The sequence below is a fragment of the Loxodonta africana genome, chromosome 3, assembly GCF_030014295.1.
Source record: "Loxodonta africana isolate mLoxAfr1 chromosome 3, mLoxAfr1.hap2, whole genome shotgun sequence".
Lineage (NCBI taxonomy): Eukaryota > Metazoa > Chordata > Mammalia > Proboscidea > Elephantidae > Loxodonta > Loxodonta africana.
In genome coordinates, this window is record NC_087344.1 from 175,135,192 (window position 1) to 175,158,528 (window position 23,337).

The 23,337-nt window shown below is 34.6% G+C and overlaps 1 protein-coding gene across 2 annotated transcripts in view; it reads left to right on the plus strand.

Moving 5' to 3' along the window:
* The window catches only part of COL11A1 (collagen type XI alpha 1 chain), a 258,624-nt gene that overhangs the window by 105,540 nt on the left and 129,747 nt on the right, over positions 1–23,337 (plus strand). For both annotated transcript variants that reach the window (XM_064282480.1, XM_064282479.1), the window contains exons 15-28: positions 3,328–3,381; positions 4,222–4,275; positions 4,394–4,447; positions 4,631–4,684; positions 5,913–5,966; positions 6,065–6,109; positions 8,764–8,817; positions 9,237–9,281; positions 9,541–9,594; positions 10,135–10,179; positions 17,219–17,272; positions 18,438–18,482; positions 19,839–19,892; positions 19,973–20,017. In XM_064282480.1, coding sequence (XP_064138550.1) covers positions 3,328–3,381; positions 4,222–4,275; positions 4,394–4,447; positions 4,631–4,684; positions 5,913–5,966; positions 6,065–6,109; positions 8,764–8,817; positions 9,237–9,281; positions 9,541–9,594; positions 10,135–10,179; positions 17,219–17,272; positions 18,438–18,482; positions 19,839–19,892; positions 19,973–20,017 — 711 coding nt within the window. The remainder of the gene's footprint in view (positions 1–3,327; positions 3,382–4,221; positions 4,276–4,393; positions 4,448–4,630; positions 4,685–5,912; positions 5,967–6,064; positions 6,110–8,763; positions 8,818–9,236; positions 9,282–9,540; positions 9,595–10,134; positions 10,180–17,218; positions 17,273–18,437; positions 18,483–19,838; positions 19,893–19,972; positions 20,018–23,337) is intronic.

Genomic DNA, 23,337 nt, shown 5'->3' on the forward strand with positions numbered 1-23,337 from the left:
TTTAAAAACTATACATTGCCTGCAGTATTCCACGAGGTGCTTCAGGTGTCAGAGAAATTCTTTTCTCTCTTAGACACTTTTGGAAAATAACAGTGTTTGTAAAATACATGCTAAGGTGATCCAAATTGTTCTTCTAAAATTTGTTTATGTATATTTTTTGAAATTTACCAAATGTTAAGCAGTGTAGCACTTGAAAAATATTATGAATTTCCCAGTTTCAATTTTCTCTTTTAACAGAAAATGGCAGGATTCAATCCAAAATTCTCAGTTATTCCAGAATTAATAGAATAAACATTTTAATTTCTATTTCAAAAATTTGTTTTTCAATATATAAAACTTTCTTATATGCTTTTGATATGCTTTCTTGAAATTAAGCTATATGTAGAATATGTTACTCTGAAAGTTAAAATCTTATCTTTGGTGTTCTTTGTAGACACTTATAGCAAAACAATTTTTATTTAATTTTAAATCAAATGATTAGTATTCTAATTATTTAATCTGTTACACTGATCAGATTTGGATTACTGATTGTTTTCTTCACGAATTTTATTCAATAGTTCATTATGTAGTTTTGCACGAAGTTATATTTCTCTTATTCAAACTTGAAATTCCCAAAACTTTATGTATTTTGAAGGGCTGTCCATTGAATCATATGCACTCATGTGAACATATATTCTGGTAATAAGTTCCACAGAATTGATATTATACATGTTTCCAAACACATTATCAAGTGTTTATCATGTAATTTCGCTCTTCTGCCTTTCAAAACAATAAGAAAGAACCCTAGTAGCCTAACAGTTAAGTGCTTAGCTGCTAACCAAAAGGTTGGCAGTTCAAACCTACTTAGTGGCTACACAGGATAAAGACCTGGTGATTTGCTTCCCAAAGATTACAGCCAAGAAAACTCTTTTGGGCAGTTCTACCCACTTCACATGGCTTCACAATGAGTTAAAATCAACTCAGATGCACACAACAGCATAGGCTAGATCAGTTTATAAAGGAGGAAGTAGACTTTGTATTTAATGGATTGTCAGTGATAGATCAAGTTTACATTGCTGAGGAAATTGATCATTATGCTAGTGTTTCAGAAGCTTTGGGGCAGAAGAATTACTAGTTATTTAATTAAAAGTTCCTGGAACCCTGAACTTGAAACTCTGGAGATGTAAGTCCAGGCTGATGACCTGCAAACTGTATTTTAAGTGAGTGTACAAGGCTGATTCTTACGGCAAACATGTTTGGGAAACACTGCTAGGATTATTTAAGTTTAAATATCAGTGTAGAATCATTGAAATGGTGTTATTCAAAGAAATTTTGCTGCTTATGATTTTGAGAAACACAAGCCTGGTGGATCTGTGCAAGGTGAGGGCGACAGTGAGCAGCAGAACCGATGAGAACATGTTACATTAGGAATTCCTGGTTTCACCAGTTACTAAGGGTCAATCATTCTTTCAGGTCATGTTGGCAAAGAGAAACCACTGGCAATCATGTATGCGTCCTCAGTGGCATATCCAAGATTAATTCATTTATTTACTTTCCTCTATGTTATATAAAGTTTTTGCCTCCTAAATATTAAAGATTGGCATTGAGAAGAGAAAAAAAGATACTGTCCCTTTTCATAATTTTCATTTTATTATCCCTTGCACCACAACATCAAATGATTATAGACTTCTGAGTATCTATTAATTCTAAAGTTAAAAAAGGCATTTCTTTACATTAAGATTTAGAAAAGTAACAAAGTCTACATCAACATTCTAAGGCCATAAATATATATATTCTTCCAATGAAAAATTCTTGTAGATGAATGAAGGTCTGTATTACATAATATGCAGGAAACGTAGAAATGTATTTTCCTATTCTGTTATTGTCAAATATCGTGTGACAATTTTTAGAATAAGTGTTTGGGCAAAGTAATTATAATCTCTTGAGTAGTAAGGACTTATATTCAGAGGATGTAATACAGTAAATTAAAAATAAATAGGCTGTTCTATAGCAGCATTCAATTTAGTGATTAATAATCTGAATAATGCAGAACCTGTTTTTCTCCTGGAGAAATTTCCCTGCAAGAATTCTTGATTAGAAGATTGGAAATTGTCATTCCTGTCATTTTCAACATTAAAACATTCATGTTACTTGGCTTGCTATAGTTCTTGGGAGTCATATGAATAGTTATTTTACTTTGGAGCCACCAGGAGGCTCTAGATATCTAACATTTTCAGATTTAGCACAATTCTTAATCTTTGATTCAATGTATTATGTATTTGAATATGTATTGATTTAAATAAAGCAGAAAATTCTTAAATGCACTAAATGTACTACAATATGAAATAACTATAATTACCATGTTCGATTTAATATTCTAAAGCTTTCTGCAGGGGATAAATGGCCTTGTATTTATTTTTTTTAAACTAATTTCACCTGTATAAAGTGATCTTATGTTTTTGTTTTATTTTGGTTTTTTCCCGTTAATGTACTAGGTTTTTGTCGTACTTTTTGAATAATGTAAAAATGTATAAGAAGTGTTTGTCATAAGTGCTTGTTCTCAAGGAAAAGAGACAAATCAATCTGGAAAAATGTACTTGGACATTACTTTTGGATGTTTATAATGATAGTAGTATCATCTGTTCTCGGCATTTCATTGCTCTAGAATTCAGTGTCTTAGAAATTTCTTAGGTAAAAGCAGTAACATTTTGCCAAGTCCTTGCCGTGTAAGTGGATTCAGTGTATACTGGATTCAGTAGAACACATGTTGCCTCTAATACTGTGTCGTGCTTTAATGCCCTGTATAACACTGCAAGTGCTCTGATGGTGCACATATTAAGGAAAATTTCACTGTGACTTTATGAGGTTGGCTTCATTAAAAAATATTTCTACAACAAATAGAAAATTTTGAACTTCCTTCCTTCCTTCCTTCCTTCCTTCCTTCCTTCCTTCCTTCCTTCCTCCTCTCCCTCCCTCCCTCCCTCCCCTCCCTCCCTCCCTCCCTTATTCTCTCCCTACTTCCCTCCCTTCCTTTCTTCTCCCCTCTCTCCCTCCCTCCTTCCTTCCTTCCCTCTCTTTCTTTCCCATCCTTCCATTGCTTTTGTATAGTCGTATCAAATACAGACATTTAAATATAGTTCACACACTGGAATTCAATCAATATGCTAAGAAATAGATGTATATCAATCAAAAGACTTGAATATTCTATTGTATTATCTAATAAAATCATGCTTTTTGGGTGAAATATATTTTGAATAATGTTTAGTTATTTCAAGAAGAAATGGTAGGATAAGAAAGAGTAAGGAATTGCTAAATAGAAAGAATTATATACTTGCTTTTTCTCTGCAGGGGGGGCCTGGTTTATCTGGGGCCAAAGGTGAGAGTGGTGACCCAGGTCCTCAGGTAAAGAAAAATAATTTGTTTAATTCACTTTTTTTTTACTTTCTGTTATTTAATAGAGTATTTGAGATACCTGCCATTTGTTTGCTAAGTAATTACTTATATCACCTTTAAGCTCATGTCACCTGTTTTCATTGGAAAATCCTTAGTGTCCATGACTAATTAGTGATGTGACTAACTTAAATATATGTATATATACATATATATATATGTCAATGTGCTCTGTAGATGATCAAAGAAACATATACTAGGCACTGTGCTGAGTTGTAGGAATATATGGTAAAGTAGACAGAGTTAGTCTAAGACCTCAGCAGTTAACAATCTAATGGGGAATTCATGAGAAAAAGCACTTTCCAGCCAATGTGTAAGTGCAAGGAAAGAAGATGTAGCTAGGAAAGGCCATCCAAAAGATGAAGGAAAAGGTGTTAGAAAGAGGAGAGGAAGAAAATGGATGACCAAGAGTTTTCAGCTAAAAGAAATGTAAAACCATGTGGTTTTAATAATAAAATGAGTAATTGAGGATTTTTTTTTAAGTTTAAAAAGTCACATTTTATTTCCTTTGTTTAAATGTAATCATGTGTCTACATATAAATTTAAGAAAGTAATATGACTTTTTTTTTTTTTGGCAAGAAGCTATTTAGAAAAATTGATTTTCTTATCTTCTGCTTTGTCTGAATTTTACATAAAACATAATTTCCCTGTGTTTAAATGGAGAGTTATATGTGCCTGAAAGCAAAGGTAAAGCTAAGAGGATCTCAATTTCTGAAACTATCTTTATCGATGTGATTGAACTCATTGATCAAGAATCTTATACAGTGAATTAATTATGATGCCTCGATATAGGGCCCTCGAGGTGTCCAAGGCCCCCCTGGTCCAACGGGAAAACCTGGAAAAAGGGTATGGCTGATTTTCATTGTAGATTTTAAGAGCATCTTAATGGTTCAGTTTCTTGTTTTCTCTTACTCTGTGCTAGTAGGAATCTCTATTGCTTAAATCTTGTTCTTGGCGTTATCAGGGTCGTCCGGGTGCTGATGGATCAAGAGGGATGCCAGGAGAACCTGGGGCAAAGGTCAGGCATTTCTGCATTTGTGCATTCAGATCTTGTATGTCAGTTTACCCCTGGAATTTTTCTTTTAAAATATAATTTCTTGATAGGGAAGAGTATCTCACATTCAAATTTTAGTACAGATCTAGTGTGGAAATTCAGATGATAATCATGATGACGGTGCTGATGATATTGATGATTTTATAGGGAGATCGAGGATTTGATGGACTTCCAGGTCTGCCAGGTGACAAAGGTCACAGGGTAAGATATATCATTCTGTTACTTTTTATAAAGGAATAATAGGAATTTTATGAAATATTTTAGAATTGATATACTTTAGGAAATCAGAAGAAGAAAGCTAATACGAAATATTTGTGAACCCATTTAATAAATTATTGCATCCAGTAGATTTTTGAAGAAGGATAGGTAAAATTTTTGCATGTGACATCAGTGTAAGTTCTCTAATTGTTTTTAGACATTAAAGTATTTCTTATATGCAAACATAAATTGCAATGGAACTTTTACATATACATATCTTAAAAAATTCACATTAATAGAAGAACAAATATTGGACATTAAATGTCTCTAATTTTTTTCTTTTTTTTTTTTAATAATTGCCTATATTTTCCTCTTACATTTTCTGTGTCAAAACATCCTCAAAGAAGACATCTGTAGGCAGTCTGCCATTAATATGATAGTACTCTAGACACTATGTTTTATTATACTAAATTAGATGGCTCAGGTAGCTATAGATGCCACAAACTATCACCTTGTGATAATATGAACTTTCAATCCAATGCAAGAGTTTATAACTTTCCAAAACTATGTAAACCACCATGCTGAATAGCAATCCACTAGATATGTTTAGTGGGAAACTAAGCAAAGAGGTACTCTCTCCAAAAAATAACCAGCTTTGAATGGTTGCATTTAGGACTGAAGATAGGATAACCTTAGGGTAAATTGAAGTAGGAAAAAAAAAAAAAAAAAAAAGAGAACCCTATGAATGTCTAGCAAAATTTAGTGTGTGCCTAGCATATACAAAGTTAAATATATAATTTTATATTTAAAAAAACTCAACATCGCTTTAGTCCTCTAAAGTTGTGCTATATTAATATAGATTATTCTAGAAGCAGAACAAAATGAAATTACATTAAAATCAGCACAGTGTATCCATGTTTAAAAAAAATGTTTAGCCTAATGATTTCTTAAATGGTTTAGCTTTTAATGGTTCCAAAAAATCATTTTAGGTATTTTACTTAAACTCTTTCTGTGCTTAAAATTTTGGGAACTTTTTTTCCTAGCCTACTTACATGGAAAGCCAGTTAACACTGTCAAGTTGCGATTACTCTAGGAAGTGATCTGAGGAAGGCAAATAAAGCATATATTTTCCCTGCAAATGCCCTGTTATGTCTGGTTAGGATGGCTGTCTCAGATTTGTAAATATTCTGTTTGATGTCATATTCTAATCATAGTTGTATTTTTTTGACAGGGTGAACGAGGTCCTCAAGGTCCTCCTGGTGCTCCTGGAGAAGATGGAATGAGGGTATAGTAAATATATAAAATTAAAACATAAGGGAACCAAGTCATGTTGAAATCCACTGTCTAACTATATTACCCTCACATTCATTGCGTCGATGACAGGGAGAAGATGGAGAAATAGGACCAAGGGGTCTCCCAGGTGAAGCTGTAAGTAACTTTATTTTTCTTTTTATAATGGTCTGTTTTTGAGCAATAGTGCCTGGTGTTATACGTATAAATAAAGTCAGTAATAAACTCAGGTTAATATTATGGTCTTATCTACGCTAACCAAGTAATTTTCATGTGAAAAAAGCAAAGAATATTTAGAGTTTTTGTTGCTGTCGTTATATAGAAAATCTTAAAGGGTCAACTTCAGTGAAGGGAAGGACAACACACAATACAGGGAAGTCAGCACAACTAGAAAAAAAAAAAAGAAAATCTTAGACAATTAAGAGAACAAAATGTAGAATATAGCATTTTGCCAGCTACAAAAATTTCCTAGTGTTTTTTTTTTTTTTTATCAATAGCTCCAGAATCTATTTCTGTGTTTAGAATAAATGAATCTTATTGCCAGAATAATAACAATAAAAAAGAATGAGACAATTGCTATATAAAAATGTAAGTATACAGTCTATTAGATTATACCATTTTTCTTCACCACATTTCATAAATGCTAGTTTTAAAACAAACTAGTCTAGAAGGGGCCCTCCTAATTTCAGTCCTATTTTGCCCCATTAAAAAGCTTGTCCAGTCAAATGTCATAGTTCAAGCAAAAAGGAGAGACAGTAAATTGTGGTACTGATTTTTCTGCAGAAGAAAAAAGGAGTAGCAGATGGAGGAGGGGAAGAAGAGGAGAAAGAGAAATAGATTCAGTTAAAAAAAAAAAAAATAAAAATAGTAAAACTTACCTCAAAGAAATGATTTCCATAAGATACGTATTTAGTTATTCAGCTGTTTGTTTCTTTGCTTCAGTGAATACGCTTTTTCAAAATGAAATTTACCTAAGTGTAAAATAAATGAGAATCAGGGCTCTTATATTTGTATAGTCTGATTGAATAATAAGGTCAGTGTTGCCACTGAAATTAGAAAAAAAGATATAAAAGTGACTTATAAAAAGTATTAAACTATTTGCTATTTTAAAAATTTCCCAAATAGAACTACCATACAACCCAGAAATCCCACTCCTCAGAATGTACCCTAGAGAAATAAGAGCCTTTATATGAACAGATATATGCACACCCATGTTTATTGCAGCTCTGTTTACAATAGCAAAAAGCTGGAAGCAACCAAGGTGTCCATCGACGGATGAATAGTTAAATAAATTATGGTATATTCACACAACAGAATACTTCGCATCAATAAAGAACAGTGACGAATCTGTGAAACATTTCATAACATGGAGGAACCTGGAAGGCATTATGCTGAGTGAAATTAGTCAGATGAAAAAGGATAAATATTGTATAAGACCACTATTATAAGATCTTGAGAAATAGTATAAACTGAGAAGAACACATACTTTTGTGGTTATGAGAGGGGGAGGGAGGGAGGGTGGGAGAGGGTTATGTACTGATTAGTTAGTAGATAAGAACTACTTTAGCTGAAGGGAAGGACAATGCTCAATACAGGGAAGGTCAGCTCAACTGGACTGGACCAAACGCAAAGAAGTTTCTGGAATAAACTGAATGCTTTGAAGGTCAGTGGAGCAAGGGCGGGGGTTTGGGGACTATGGCTTAAGGGGACTTCTAAGTCAATTGGCAAAATAATTCTATTATGAAAACATTCTGCATCCCACTTTGAAATGTGGCGTCTGGGGTCTTAAATGCTAACAAGCGGCCATCTAAGATGCATCAACTGGTCTCAACCCACCTGGAGCAAAGGAGAATGAAGAACACCAAGGTCACACGATAACTATGAGCCCAAGAGACAGAAAGGGCCACATGAACCAGAGACTTACATCATTCTGAGACCAGAAGAACTAGATGGTGCCCGGCCACAACCGATGACTGCCCGCCCTGACAGGCAGCACAACAGAGAACCCCTGAGGGAGCAGGAGAACAGTGGGATACAGACCCCAAATTCTCATAAAAAGACCATACTTAAAGGTCTGACTGAGACTAGAGGAATCCCGGCGGTCATGGTCCCCAAACCTTCTGTTGGCCCAGGACAGGAACCGTGCCCGAAGACAACTCATCAGACATGGAAGGGACTGGACAATGGGTTGGAGAGAGATGCTGATGAAGAGTGAGCTACTTGTATCAGGTGGACACTTGAGACTGTATTGGCATCTCCTGTCTGGAGGGGAGATGGGAGGGTAGAAAGGGTTAGAAACTGGCAAAATTGTCACGAAAGGAGAGACTGGAAGGAGGGAGCAGGCTGACTGATTAGGGGGAGAGTAAGTGGGGAGTATGGAGTAAGGTGTATATAAGCTTATATGTGACAGACTGACTTGATTTGTAAACTTTCACTTAAAGCACAATAAAAATTATTTTAAAAACACACACACATAAAAATATAATAAATAGTACTGTGATGAACATCCTTGCAAAAAAAAAAAAAATTCCCAAGTGATTTGTATGTAAATTTATAGAATCAGAGATACACAGTTTCGTACTAAAAACTCATGGTTATCCATTCTGGCTTTTGGATTGGCATAAACACTTGAAATTAATGTTAGATAAAAATGATAATTTAAACACCATCTTCTGGATGTTAAGAGATGTACAAGTGTTTTTACTCAAAAGATCACATTGTGCTTCCCAAAGCCCCAGAACCCTTTTTTTTTAAATGAGATATGCTTTTTCTTCCCCCCCCCCCCTTTCTAGGGTCCAAGAGGTTTGCTGGGACCAAGGGGAACTCCAGGACCCACAGGGCACCCTGTATGTATTGCTGGAAACATTGAGAATTTTCTATTGAAAATATGTTAACAGACTATATAAGCCCTGGAGGTCATGAAAACTTCAGTGGACAGCCAGGTGTTTACAGCCTTGTTATATTCTAAGATCTAATGTTCACAATGCTGCCCACTGGTTTCCGTGATCTTTCCTTACCCCACCCTTCTTTCTTTTTACCTCTCTTTTGGTTTATTTTTCTTCATGCCGAATTCCCAGCATTCAATGGAAAATGCTGCCAAAATGGATCAGGATAGCATAGGCCCTGTCTTTTATCTCTCTCCCATTCAATCCTAAAATGATTTTAAGTCATCCTAGACTAGTGCCTGTCATGCTGTTAGGTTAGGTTTTTTTCATTTTTTGCTGTAGCATCTAAACTTATCCATACTTTTTTTTTCTTTTTGAAGGGTATTGCAGGTGTAGACGGTCCCCCAGGTCCAAAAGGGAACATGGTATGTAGAAAACATCCATAAAATAACTCATCTCTGCAATCTGAGCTTTAACAAACCATTTTTCTTGCTAATCTAAAATAAGCATTTCTTATATTTTGCTGAGTAGTTTCTGCTAACATTAATAATTGGTAAGATTTTTCCAGATTCTCTAGAGGGAAAATTGATTTGAAGGCTATTTTTCAGTTCAGAAGTAAAAAAAAAAAAAAAACTTTTATGTAAAACAGCCCCATTAAAGGCTCTTTATGTTTTCCTATGACAGGGTCCCCAAGGCGAGCCTGGACCGCCAGGTCAGCAAGGAAATCCTGGACCTCAAGTAAGTCTAAGCCACTGCAGCTCCTTTGAGATAACAGGGTAAGATGGTATCTTTTTACCAGAAAATTGACAGCCTCAGCATTTTCTATATAGGCCTAAAAATCTTTAAATTGTGATTGTAGGAAGATTGTTTTTCTTTTCTTTTTTTATTTAAGCAAACTTGCAGAGGCCCCTTTCTTCCAAGAGAAAAATGAGTCATTCAGTCAGTGTTCATGGAATGCCAGCAGGAGCAGCCACACCTGCAGGAGAGCTCTGAATAGGATCACATTTCAGTCCCATTGCCAAAAGAGTAGCTTGTGCAAAACTTCTCACGGTGTCACGGTGTTCCAAAACTTTTGGGGGGTAGGGGAAAACATGTATATATGTATATATATATATATATACATATATATATATGTATATATTAAAAAACCCAGTGCCATCGATATATATATCTCCTCATAATTCATTTAATGAGAAACGGAAGTCTAATACTTTACTATTTGAAAGCATATTCTTGTGATGTGATTCCTGACCTGTGAAATAAATTCTTTCAAAACAGGGTCTTCCTGGTCCACAAGGTCCGATCGGTCCTCCTGGTGAAAAAGTAAGTTACTCTGTTGTTCATGTAAAGTCTGGTGAACAAATTCGGGTTCATAACCGTAGGCAAGTGTAAGGCCTGCCTTCTGTTTTGATAAGATGTCTAGATGGCTCAGCATGTACGGAATTAATCTGGCGTTAAACCATGAGTGTACCATGTGAGGAGAATTCATTCATTCGTCCCTGAATTGTGAATGATAAGAGGTTGCAGAACTTCTATTTGAACAGCTTCCAAGTGTGACATTCTCATCTATATTAATTTCAGAAACATATTGGTATGAGTGAATGTTTTCTCTTTATTTGAGTTCTCCTTTTCATTCTCCTTATTTAAAAAAATATAATTGGGTTTGCTTGTGACAGGGTTTTTAGCAAGATCTGATGAAGGGAAAATTGTGAAGTTGTCATTACCACCGTTTAAGTGATGTTCTCGTTAATAACTCAGTATCTGGATCAAAACAAGAATAAGTCTTTAATAAAGAGATGTCTTTTTCCCTGATCTCCTCTGCCGGGTTCCCCAAGTAATGTTTCCTGTCCCTGTAGTTGCAGTGCAATTGCTAGGTGATTCTTTCTAACATGTTTTTTAATTTCTTATTCTTGCTAATTTTTATGAACATATGATTATTTTAAAATTAATAGCACCAGTGAGGTATAATTGCCTCTCATAAAAATTCACTTGATGTGTACAACTCAATAATTTTTAGTACATTTATAATGTCGTAAAACTTTCACCGTAATCTAATTTTAGATTTACAGCACCCCAGAAAGAAACATCACGTCCGATTACAGTCACTCCCATTTTCTACCTCCACACCCAGACAACCACAGATCCGTTTTCCTTTGTTATAGGTTTGCCTTTTATGAACATTTCATAAGAATGAAATCATAGAATATGCGGCTGTTGTGTCTGGCTTCTTACATTTTGCATAATGTTTTTAGGTTTATTTGTGTTCTAACATGTATTAGTACTTTCTTCCTTTTTATTGCTGAATAGTTTTCCATTGATTAGATATACTACATTTTTTTCTTTTCTCCAGTTGAAGGATATGTGTGTTGTTTTCACACTTTGCCTATTATGAATAGTGCTGACATGAATATTTGCATACAAGTCTTAGGATAGACGTATTTTTTGATAGATATCAAAAAATATAGAAGTGGAATTTCTGGGTTATATGATAAATTTATGTTTAACATTTTGAGAAGCTCCCAAATAGTTTTCAAAAGAGGTGGCTCCACAGTAGTCAAAACAGCCTGGTACTGGTACAACAACAGGCACATGGACCAGTGGAACAGAATTGAGAACCCAGATATAAATCCATCCACATACGAGCAGCTGATATTTGACAAAGGACCAGTGTAAGTCAATTGGGGAAAAGATAGTCTTTTTAACAAATGGTGCTGGCATAACTGGATATCCATTTGCAAAAAAAATGAAAGAGAACCCATACCTTACACGATGCACAAAAACTAACTCCAAGTGGATCAAAGACCTACACATAAAGACTAAAACGATAAAGATCATGGAAGAAAAAATAGGGACAACCCTAGGAGCCCTAATACAGAGCATAAACAGAATACAAAACATTACCAAAAATGACGAAGAGAAACCCGATAACTGGGAGCTCCTAAAAATCAAACACCTATGCTCCTCTAAAGTCTTCACCAAAAGAGTAAAAAGACCACCTACAGATTGGGAAAGAGTTTTCAGCTATGACATCTCAGACCAGCGCCTGATCTCTAAAATCTAATGATTCTGCTAAAACTCAACCACAAAAAGACAAACAACCCAATCAAGAAGTGGACAAATGATATGAACATGCACTTCACTAAAGAAGATATTCAGGCAGCTAATAGATACATGAGAAAATGCTCTCGATCATTAGCCATTAGAGAAATGCAAATTAAAACTACGATGAGATTCCATCTCACTCCAACAAGGCTGGCATTAATCCAAAAAACACAAAATAATAAATGTTGGAGAGGCTGCGGAGAGATTGGAACTCTTATACACTGCCGGTGGGAATGTAAAATGGTACAACCACTTTGGAAATCTATCTGGCGTTTTCTTAAAAAGTTAGAAATAGAACTACCATACAACCCAGAAATCCCACTCCTCGGAATATACCCTAGAGAAATAAGAGCCTTTACACGAACAGATATATGCACACCCATGTTTACTGCAGCTCTGTTTATAATAGCAAAAAGCTGGAAGCAACCAAGGTGTCCATCAACGGATGAATGGTTAAGTAAATTGTGGTATATTCACACAATGGAATACTACACATGGATAAAGAACAGTGACGAATCTGTGAAACATTTCATAACATGGAGGAACCTGGAAGGCATTATGCTGAGTGAAATTAGTCAGAGGCAAAAGGACAAATATTGTATAAAACCACTATTATAAGATCTTGAGAATTAGTATAAACTGAGAAGAACACATTCTTTTGTGGTTACAAGGTGGGGAGGGAGGGAGGGTGGAAGAGGGTTATTTACTGATTAGTTAGTAGATAAGAACAACTTTAGCTGAAGGGAAGGACAATACTCAATACTGGGAAGGTCAGCTCAACTGGACTGGACCAAAAGCAAAGAAGTTTCCGGGATAAACTGAATGCTTCAAAGGTCAGCGGAGCTAGGTGGGGGTTTGGGGACTATGGCTTAAGGGGACTTCTAAGTCAACTGGCAAAATAATTCTATTAAGAAAACATTCTGCAACCCGCTTTGAAATGTGGCTTCTGGGGTCTTAAATGCTAACAAGCGGCCATCTAAGATGCATCAATTGGTCTCAACCCACCTGGATCAAAGGAGAATGAAGAACACCAAGGTCACACGATAAGTATGAGCCCAAGAGACAGAAAGGGCCACATGAACCAGAGACTTACATCATCCTGGGACCAGAAGAACTAGATGGTGCCTGGCCACAACCGATGACTGCCCTGACAGGGAGCACAACAGAGAACCCCTGAGGGAGCAGGAGAACAGTGGGATGCGGACCCCAAATTCTCATAAAAAGACCAGACTTAATGGTCTGACTGAGACTGGAAGAATCCCGGTGGTCATGGTCCCCAAACCTTCTGTTGACCCAGGACAGGAACCATTCCCAAAGACAACTCATCAGACATGGAAGGGACTGGACAATGGGTTGGAGAGAGATGCTGATGAAGAGTGAGCTACTTGTATCAGGTGGACACTTGAGATTGTGTTGGCATCTCCTGCCTGGAGGGGAGATAGGAGGGTAGAGAGGGTTAGAAACTGGCAAAATTGTCGCGAAAGGAGAGACTGGAAGGAGGGAGCAGGCTGACTCATTAGGGAGAGAGCAAGTGGGAGTATGGAATAAGGTGTATATAAGCTTATATGTGACAGACTGACTTGATTTGTAAACGTTCACTTAAAGCACAATAAAAATTATAAAAAAAAAAAGTGGTGGCTCCATTCTTCCTTCATCAATGTATGAGGTTTCAGTTTCCCCACCTCTTCACCACTACTTGTTATTGCCTGTCTTTTTAATTATGGTCTTTCTTATGTGTGTGAAGTGGCAACTCATTGTGATTTTAATTTTCAAGTCCTTAATAACTGATGATGTTCACCATCTTCTCAAGTGCTTGTTGGCCAGTCCTGTATCTTATTTGGTCAAATATCTACTCATATCTGTTGACTATTTTTTAATTGGGTTTTTTATCTTTTTACTATTGAGGACTAAGAGTTGAACATATCAAATTTAAATGGTCTTTAAAGTAGATTTTTCCGTGTATACCTTCTATATGGTTGCCTATATGGGAGTACTACTGGAAAATGGCCCACGTATTTGGGCTGTTAGACCCCAAACGTCATTTTCAAACTTCACTTTGGGTCAGAGATTCTAATCTGGGCCACTCTTAGCATATTTTGGTTTAGCCTGTCATAAGCATACTGTTAAAAAAAGAAAAAAACCTGTTGCCATCGAGTCGATTCTGACTCATAGTTACCCTATAGAACAGAGTAGAACTGCCCCATATGGTTTCCAAGGAGCGGCTGGTGGATTCAAACTACTGACCTTTTGGTTAACAGCTGTAGCACTTAACCACTGTGCCACCAGGGTTTCCAAACATACTGTATTTACTATAAATTGAACTGGAGGGATGTCACTCTAAAATTTCTGGTATGATTTTATCATTTATGCACTGAGGTCCTAGGAGGAGGAATGTGCTCTTAAAGGAAACTGGCATAGCTGAGTCCCCTTTGTTGAGACAAAGGTAAAACGCAGGATCTGGTTCACTTTACTTCTTGTGCTAAGCACAGAGTTGTCTTAAGTATATGCTGATTCTGCCTCGCCTCTGAACTTTTTACATATGCAGTCAAAGGTACAAAGACAATCTCTTTCAACCAAAATTAGAAGGAACTCAAGGCATGAGGAAGACATTTTATTTATATTGCATCTTAGTATTGTATATCTTTTATTGTATCAGCGGTATTGTATATTGGATATTCCATCAATATTACCTTTTTTTCTTTTTTAGGGATACTGTGATCTGTTTATTTGGGCTCAGTTTTTTTTTTAGGCTTATCTACAAAAACCTTAGTGAATAATGAATTTTCAGTCAAGTCATATTGTTATCTAACACTTAATGAATTAACTAATGCCATAAATTTCTAAAAACTTTGATATTTTTGTCTAAAGTTTGTATAGCCTAAGTTTGTGTTATATTTGCTATAAAAATACTTTATAAAGTTTAACTGTATTATTTTCTCTGATATTTTGATGACAATATACAGAATATTTCCTAATATTTATTCATGAGCTTAGAATTTATGTCACGGACGTATAAGTCACTTTAAAGAAAACAAATGGTATTGTGTTCCTCTATGAGCTCAGTGTAAAATAGCAAGACACAAATTCAACACTAGTTAAAGAGAGGGGCTTTGGAGACATGGATAAGAACCCGAGTTCAAATTGCTGTTGGATAATTTCCCCAAATACTGTGATGATGATATTTCAAGAATTGAAACTTAAAGTGGATAACATATATAATCACTAGCATAGGAACAATCGATACATTTTAACTACTTTAATAAAATCTGAAGAAGTCCCTGGAGAGCAAACAGTTAAGCATTTGACTACTAACAAAAGGTTGGTGGTTTGAACTCACCCGGAGGTGCCTGAGAAGAAAGGCCTGGCGATTGGCTCCCAAAAGGTCACAGCCTTGAAAACCCTATGGAGCACGGTTCTACTGTGACACACATGGGGTCATCCTGAGTTGCAAGTGACTTAACTGCAGCTGGTTTGGTTTTTGGTTTACTATAATCTGAAAAACATGAAGCTCATTCGTTCAAATTTATTTCTCCCCTAGAAGTTAAGGAAACAGACAGACTCATGGATCTTTCATTCTAAGAGAAGGATTTATTATAACCTGATTTGAAAAATCATTTGGCTTTAATATTTCTCTTTTACCCTAAGATATATAGCAACAAAAATAGTCTAGTATTCTCTACAAAGTCATTGCCATAAAAATAATACAGCTGCTGATAATAATAATGAATAGAGTAGCTCCGTGTTCATGCTATGTATTTTGTTTTGAAGAAATAAGACCACTGTTTTGAGAGCAAGAGATAATTTAAGTGACAAATATTGCCACGAAAACTTTTAGTGTTTTATAATAGTTATTACATAATGTTAAATTTCTTGACTAAATATCTTTTCAGAGTGCTGAAGGGGATTGAAACTTTTAAATCCTTTAAATTAGATACAAGTAATCTCCGTTATAAAGTGTAAATGGTTCAATATAAAGAAGCACCATGATTTAAATGAGGTTTTCTTATACAAATCTGTCATATTTGTATAAGAATACAATGCTTATCGTAAATACTTTCTGAGAATCCAAAACCAAAAAACCAAACCCAGTGCCGTTGAGCCGATTCTGACTCATAGTGACCCTATAGGACAGGGTAGAACTGCCCCATAGAGTTTCCATGGAGCACCTGGCGGATTTGAACTGCTGACCTTTTGGTTAGCAGCAGTAGCACTTAACCACTATGCCACCAGGGTTTCGGAATAGAAAACCCTACAAACCATGTCCATCATCTAGGGTTGCTAATGTATCTTTGCTCTTTCAATTGTTTCTAAATTCTAGGTAATTACTTGACAAGTAAACAATAATGGTTTATTCTCTGAAGATACAACATTAATTATTTTCAGGAGAACGATTTTTTCTTCCCCCAAAAGGGTCCACTCCTTGCAATAGTGACTTTTACCATGTTCTAAACTTAGCAATGGTAATAAATTAAATAAGATTTTAGACCTTCTACGATTATGCCTGGATTACAGTAATATGTGGAATGACTAGGTATTTTGTCGTTATTTGATAGTTTCATGTTACAAAAAAAGTCAAAACCAAAACCATTATCATCGAGTTGATTCCAGGTTCAGAGTAGAACTGCCCCATAGGGTTTCTTTCCAAGGAGTGGCTGGTGGATTTGAACTGCCAACATTTTGGTTAGCAGCTGAGCTCTTAACCACTGCACCACTAGGGGTCCACTTTCATATATTAGGTTGTGCTTTTTTTATAACCAAATATTAGATTAATTTTTCATTTCCTATGCCACATTATAACTTATATTTCTTAAAATATTTTGATAATTTTTTTAGCATTTTATCCATGTTACTTAGTAAGTTCTTGAATTGTCACCTGTTGATATTATTGAGGAAAATATCCAATATTTACTTCTTTAATTATACAAATCAATTTATTCAAAACCTATATTGTTTCTCTTTTTATCATCTAAGTTCCACCTTATTGTGGCGTTCAAAAACTAATCTATTAACTTAAAAAAAGACACATTTATGACTGTTCAGTTGGATGAAACCCAGCATGTTTTGACATCTGGTAAATTTGGTTTTGTTTGTATGTTATTTTTTGCAGTTAATCTGTTGGAAAGTTCTTTAAATGCTTTTTATTTGTAGTAAAATTCAGTGACTAAGAATTTTATTATTTGACTCTTTCTTTTTATACAAGGTCAGAGTTTTTCATATTTTCATTTTTTAAATAAAATATTCTCTTTTTATATTTGATTAGGGACCACAAGGAAAACCTGGACTTGCTGGACTTGCTGGTGCTGATGGGCCTCCTGTAAGTAACAATTACTTGGTCATGAAAATGTCAGTCTATTATCTTCAAATATTGACTTTACATGTGTTTTAGCAATAATTATACACAGTCATTAATAAAAGCAAATTTAGCCAGTAATAAAACATTGATCTCTTTAAAACTCCATTTCATCATGTCACTTGAGTATTGTAAAACCTTTAGTGAGCTTGCAGTGGCCTTTGGATAAACTCATTTTGGCACTCTAGGCCAGACCTCCCCAGAACCGCATATTTTCCTATTTCCTCATGTACCATCAGCAAACAGATCTCCTTACTTTTCTCTCGGCATGCCCTAAGCTTTTCCATCTCTATGCTTCTCCTATGTCCTTTATTTCAGAGAACGCGTTTCACCATTTTCTCCTCTTTTTTGAACTACATTTTTTAGTAGTCCACGTAAAGCTTCTCACCATTTATAAATCTCCTCAGACATCTTCCATGATGATTCCTCAGCCTTCAGGGACTTCCTCCTTCTTTGGAAATATAGAACTCATTATTTAAGGTATTCTTCATGTAGTCATAAATAATATAATTATGAAATACCCAGTTGTTTTTAAAATTTTTATTTTATCTTTTTTGCTTCAAACCACTTTATCAGATTTTTGAGGTCCATAACACAGGAATTCTCTTTCTGCCTCTACTCGTTCTTATTAAGTATAATTTTGATACAGCAGCTGTGTATTTCTACTTACTGAATCCCAATAACTTGATTATTAACATTATTAGTATTTATGATCTTGCTATATTTTCAGATGTCTCATTCACACAGGTGCCTTTTGAAGAGGCATTTATGATCATTAGATCAGTATGCAAAATAGAAGTCAATTTAAATACACTCATGTAAGACCCTCTTTGAGGCTGGGGTTGCATTTTTAATGAACAATAATGCATATCGATTTATTTGCTTTTCCCAAGTTCTGTCAGATTTAATGAATTTACATTCATTAACTATAAGATCATTATATTTCCTTCCAAGGGCCATAACTTCCAGTGCTATTTATAGCCATATACATTGATGCAAAAAGGTTCAACCTTTTTTAAAACATGAAGGGTAAGATCTAAATAGATTTGAAAAAATAATTTTTCATCGTGCTTTATAAATGCTACCATTGATATTGCACCTAACCAGTATATATTTTTTCTAAACATAGGGCCACCCTGGAAAGGAAGGCCAGTCTGGAGAAAAGGGTGCTCTGGTATGTTATAGCGTATCTATTTACATGTCCTACTACTTTATTGCCAAGAGAAAATGCCTTCATTTGGTCATCTCTACATTTTTCTCTGGAAACCCTGGTGGTATAGTGGTTAACTACTATGGCTGCTAACCAAAAGGTTGGCAGTTTGAATCTACCAGGAGCTCCTTGGAAACTCTATGGGGCAGTTCTACTCTGTCCTATAGGGTCGCTATGAGTTGTAATCGACTCAATGGCAATGCGTTTGGTTTTTTTTTGTTTTTGGTATATTCTTATCTGTTTATATAGGGGCATGAGTATTAGAAAATAAGTACCAGGAAATAGTCCATCTTTACTTGTAAATATTTGTTTACTTTCTAAAGAATTTTTGCTAACTAACATTTAAATATAGTGTCCATATAGTTTTTTGTTTAGTGTATAAGAAACAGTTATATCTTAGATAGATAACTTTTAATTTTGTATTAGGAGTTTTATACATTTGACTGCCTTCCCTGTTTTTTTAAAAAATATTCTGATGGTCAGGGCTAGATCCACATCCTCAAATGTACTGTGTGTGAAATGAGTGACCATAAATGATGACAATAAAATAGAACAAGAATTATTGAGTGTCAATTAAATTATGAATGTTACCCCAATTTTATCTTCATTAATTACTTTCTGGTAATCTTTAACTAAGAGGAACATACCTTTAAGAGCCATGATTATCAATATATCTAAATAAAATATCAAAATAAATGCTTATTCAATATTAATACTGTTTTCAACTGAAATAACAGGGTAAGATCATTTTCGTTTAGAGTTGCTAGTTTTACATACTTATTAAAATAGCACTAACATTCTTAGCATTACCATAGAAATGAGAAATTATATTCTGTATATTTATATCTTTAAATAGACTAGGGAAATGAAGCCAGGTGTAGAAAATACATAATTTTGACCATATTCTTAATGATGTGAATGCTACGAATTTATACAAGTTTTTATGAAAAATTATTGAACCTGATGTTTAAGCTATAATTACGTATCGTAGACATTGAACACATTGTATGTTTTTGGTTTTAAAAGATTATGTATTAGTTATCTGAGGGTTTACATCGTATTATATAGTTGTAACATTCACCTTATTGCCCATTTAAGGTATTTTAACACGATACATAATAAGTTTCAAGCAGGTAGTACTGGTCAGAGATTTTGTTTACCATATCTAGAAATAAATGATAAACTACCTAAGAAATCTTTACCCAACATTGATAGTTGAAATATACCATATTTTTATAGGTTATTTAGCAAACTTATACTATGTGAATGAGTAACATTTTCAGTGTATTATACATTTAAACTGCAATGGGTATTTTTCAGGGTCCTCCTGGTCCACAGGGTCCTATTGGTTATCCTGGTCCTCGAGGAGTAAAGGTAAATGTTAATTTTTTCCATATTATTTAATGTCAGTGTGAAATGTTATAGTCATTTAATCCTTCTATTTTATTCCTTAGGGAGCAGATGGTGTGAGAGGTCTCAAAGGCTCAAAAGGTGAAAAGGTAAATATAAACATTTAAGTGATTTTAATTTTCTATGCACCTATTACAACTAAAATTTAAATTTATTCAACAGATATTTATCAAACATACACTAAGTGATTACTACATACCAGGCAATGCCAGTCTAACTTAATGTCGCACCTCCTGGAAACATCTTTTTATTTATTTATTTATTTTTAAATAATATCCTGTATCCTGTGGTGAGGGCTGAGTTACAGAACAAAAGTGATAGTATGTCCTAAACAGATTTAGTCTCGCATCCATTTTTTCCTTACATGTGTTTAGTTTCTGTAAGTCAAAGTTTTGGCCTCATGAATGATCTGATAGAGGGGTTGAACAATATTTAGATGTATACCTATCAGGGGAATATTTATTCTCTTTTTTCTCTACTGAAATCCCCCAAATTCATAACTTGAAATGCAGTGCAAAGCATGAAAGTTTGAACAACCCTAAATCAGTTGGGGGATGAAGAAGTCTTCTGATGTGATATTGCATGTAAAGGAAAAGAATTAATAAGAAGGAAATAAGGATTAAAACCAGGCAGAGGTATAAAAGAATGCATCTGATATTATGCATAAATATAGCATATTTTATAGGGCAGCTTATAGTTTAATTGGCATTGAATGAAGAATGTGAAATTCAGATGTCTTCATAAAAATGTTTAATGTGAGCATAGGCCCCCAAATCCTTCACAGATTATGTTGAAATGCAAAGAGATTGGCATTACTCAGTATTAGATTAATTCTTACCATGAAATTTTATTAAAAAATAAAAAACAACACATAAGAGTTATAAAATATTTGCAGATTCAGTGAGCTATATATGGAATATTAACTATTGATGTCAAGTATAACTGTTTGGTTCTATAGTCATAATGTAATCAAAAGTATCTTGAGTGGATTTGGTATAAATAAGGAATGAATAGCAAGACGGGATGGATTTATTATATCCATTAGAATTTTTTTTTTTTTTCTGGAGAAACACATATAAACTACTGTGACACCATAAAAGTATGCAGCTATATTTTCAGTTTTACCTTATGAAACATCAGTGGTGCATTTTGAATTAATTTAGCTACTTTGGTGATAATCCTAGTTCTTTCTGATCATCACAGATGAACTTCAGGGTAGATAGTGGCTTGCTGAATTGACAGCTGACCTCAATGATGGTTCAGATGTATTGAACTTGGAATCATTTGTAGGTTGCCTGTGCTAAAAGAAGTATTGTTTTTTTTTGGATTTTTTCTTGTTAAGATGTTTAAGTATCAATTAAATTTATTTGCTCTGGAATTAAAGCCCATCAAGGATTTTTTTTTTTTTTGAGGGGGATGAGTTTTCAAAAAGGAGTATAATTGGAGTGGGCATGTTGTGACCTGCTGGAAGGAGGGGTAGTTGCCAAGTGACAGTAGTAGATAAAATTACAGTTAACTCTTTCATGGACACATTATTATTATCGTCATTTTGGACTTTTTGATGATACTGTTTTTTGCCTAAGGGAGTGGATGCTGAATCATTATTTGTTGGTAGTTTTTGTTTTTTATTATTATTATTATTTGAAAAAATGGGGTGCTTTTTTTTAATTGCCAGCAGGACATATGAGACCCATTCCACAAAGCACTTCATACACATTACACAGGGATGCATAAGTCCCATGGCATACCCCACATCCTGGTAATGCTTAAGCCATAAAATAACTTACTCAGCTTTCCAAAAATACACCCAAAACACTAAATAAACATTGCACTTGCCGCACGTAATTGTTATCAGTTTGATTTAGAGTGGGCCCTATTGGTACCATGTTCCATGAAGCACACCACACAGGTGGGACACACCGGTCCCAGGGCCCAGGAAGAGTATCGCAAACTGTTTTCACCCCAAAAATAACTCATTTACTTGAATATTTTTGAATGCCAGTGATCATACCTTTCCAATAACACAAAGGAAATAGTAAACATACTTGTAAGCCTTGTCTAGCTGTACAGAAGCCAAAAGACACAAAAGTTGCACACAAACACTCCTCCTGGAAGCATCCCCTCATACAGATAGCTCTCAACACTCAAACGTGGCACAGACCAACTTCCTTGTTTTTTAAGCAGTTGCACCAGTATCCACCATGACACCAGAACACACTAAAGTGGCTCAAATGCTTGCGAGTAAACCTCCAGGGATGGAAAATATAACACTGGCATATGTTTTCCATGGCCCATCAGGCAGTGGTTAAGGAGAAATATGTGAGGAGAAACCCATACAGGGGGAAAAAAAAAATATATATATATATATATATATATATATTGCTTATGTATAGGAAAACTTGAGTTTATTTGTTGTTTTGAATTGTGTATAGTCTCAGGAGAAATAAATAGATATGGGGGAAAAAAAATGGGAATCAAAAGTTTTAGATTCTAGTTCTCATACTAACCAGACATGCAGGCTGAGGAGAATGGTTCACTTTCCCTGAGCCTCATTTTAAGTCTGCAAAATAAGGAGATTGTCCAAAAATATCAGTAACTTTTTTCCACCCAGTATACCAATCAAATAGTATAGTACTTATACGGATTTAGAAAAATTCTATATAAATGTTAATGGAAGCTTTTTTTTTAATGATAAATATTTTCCCGATTTTCAAACTCTGTGAAGCATCATTAAGCCCTAATGAATTTTTAGTGCACATTATTTACTTTATTTTTCTGGGTATGCATTATAATTGACCATATTTATCTCATGAGAGGTACAGAAGGAAATTGAAACTTTTTTTTTCCTTTATATATAATGACGTTACATTGTTAACCAAAGGTAAAATAGCAAGTTCATACATTGGCTGGGATTACTATTTTCTGTTTTTGAAGACTCAGATTTGTTCCTTAGACTTGAGGCAACACCACCCAATAAACTCAATGGTGTAGGTGAATTCTTCTTTTAGTTATGTATCTTCTAAAACTGCTGTCTTTTTTTTTTTTTAGGGACAAATTGAAATCTGATAATATAGGACTGAAAGCTCAGTAACTTGATAGTGTTGCTTGTTAAAAAAATAATGCCATTTATTGAGAAGATATACCTAATAAATTTAAGAGTTGCCTAATTTTTTCTTTAATTGTGAATGTATTGAAAACAATAGCTTGACAGAAATAATATCCAGTTCACTGAGTTCTGTCTCCTAAAAAAGAAAATCTCTGCCTGAAACAATTCTAAAAACTTTTACTGATTTTTAGATATAGAGTGTAGTATTTTTTAAACTAAAGTTGGCAACTGTGTAATTACCATTCTCACAAGGGAGAAGGTAATGAAGACAATAGTCGATAGGAAGTTAAGTGGTTTTTTTCA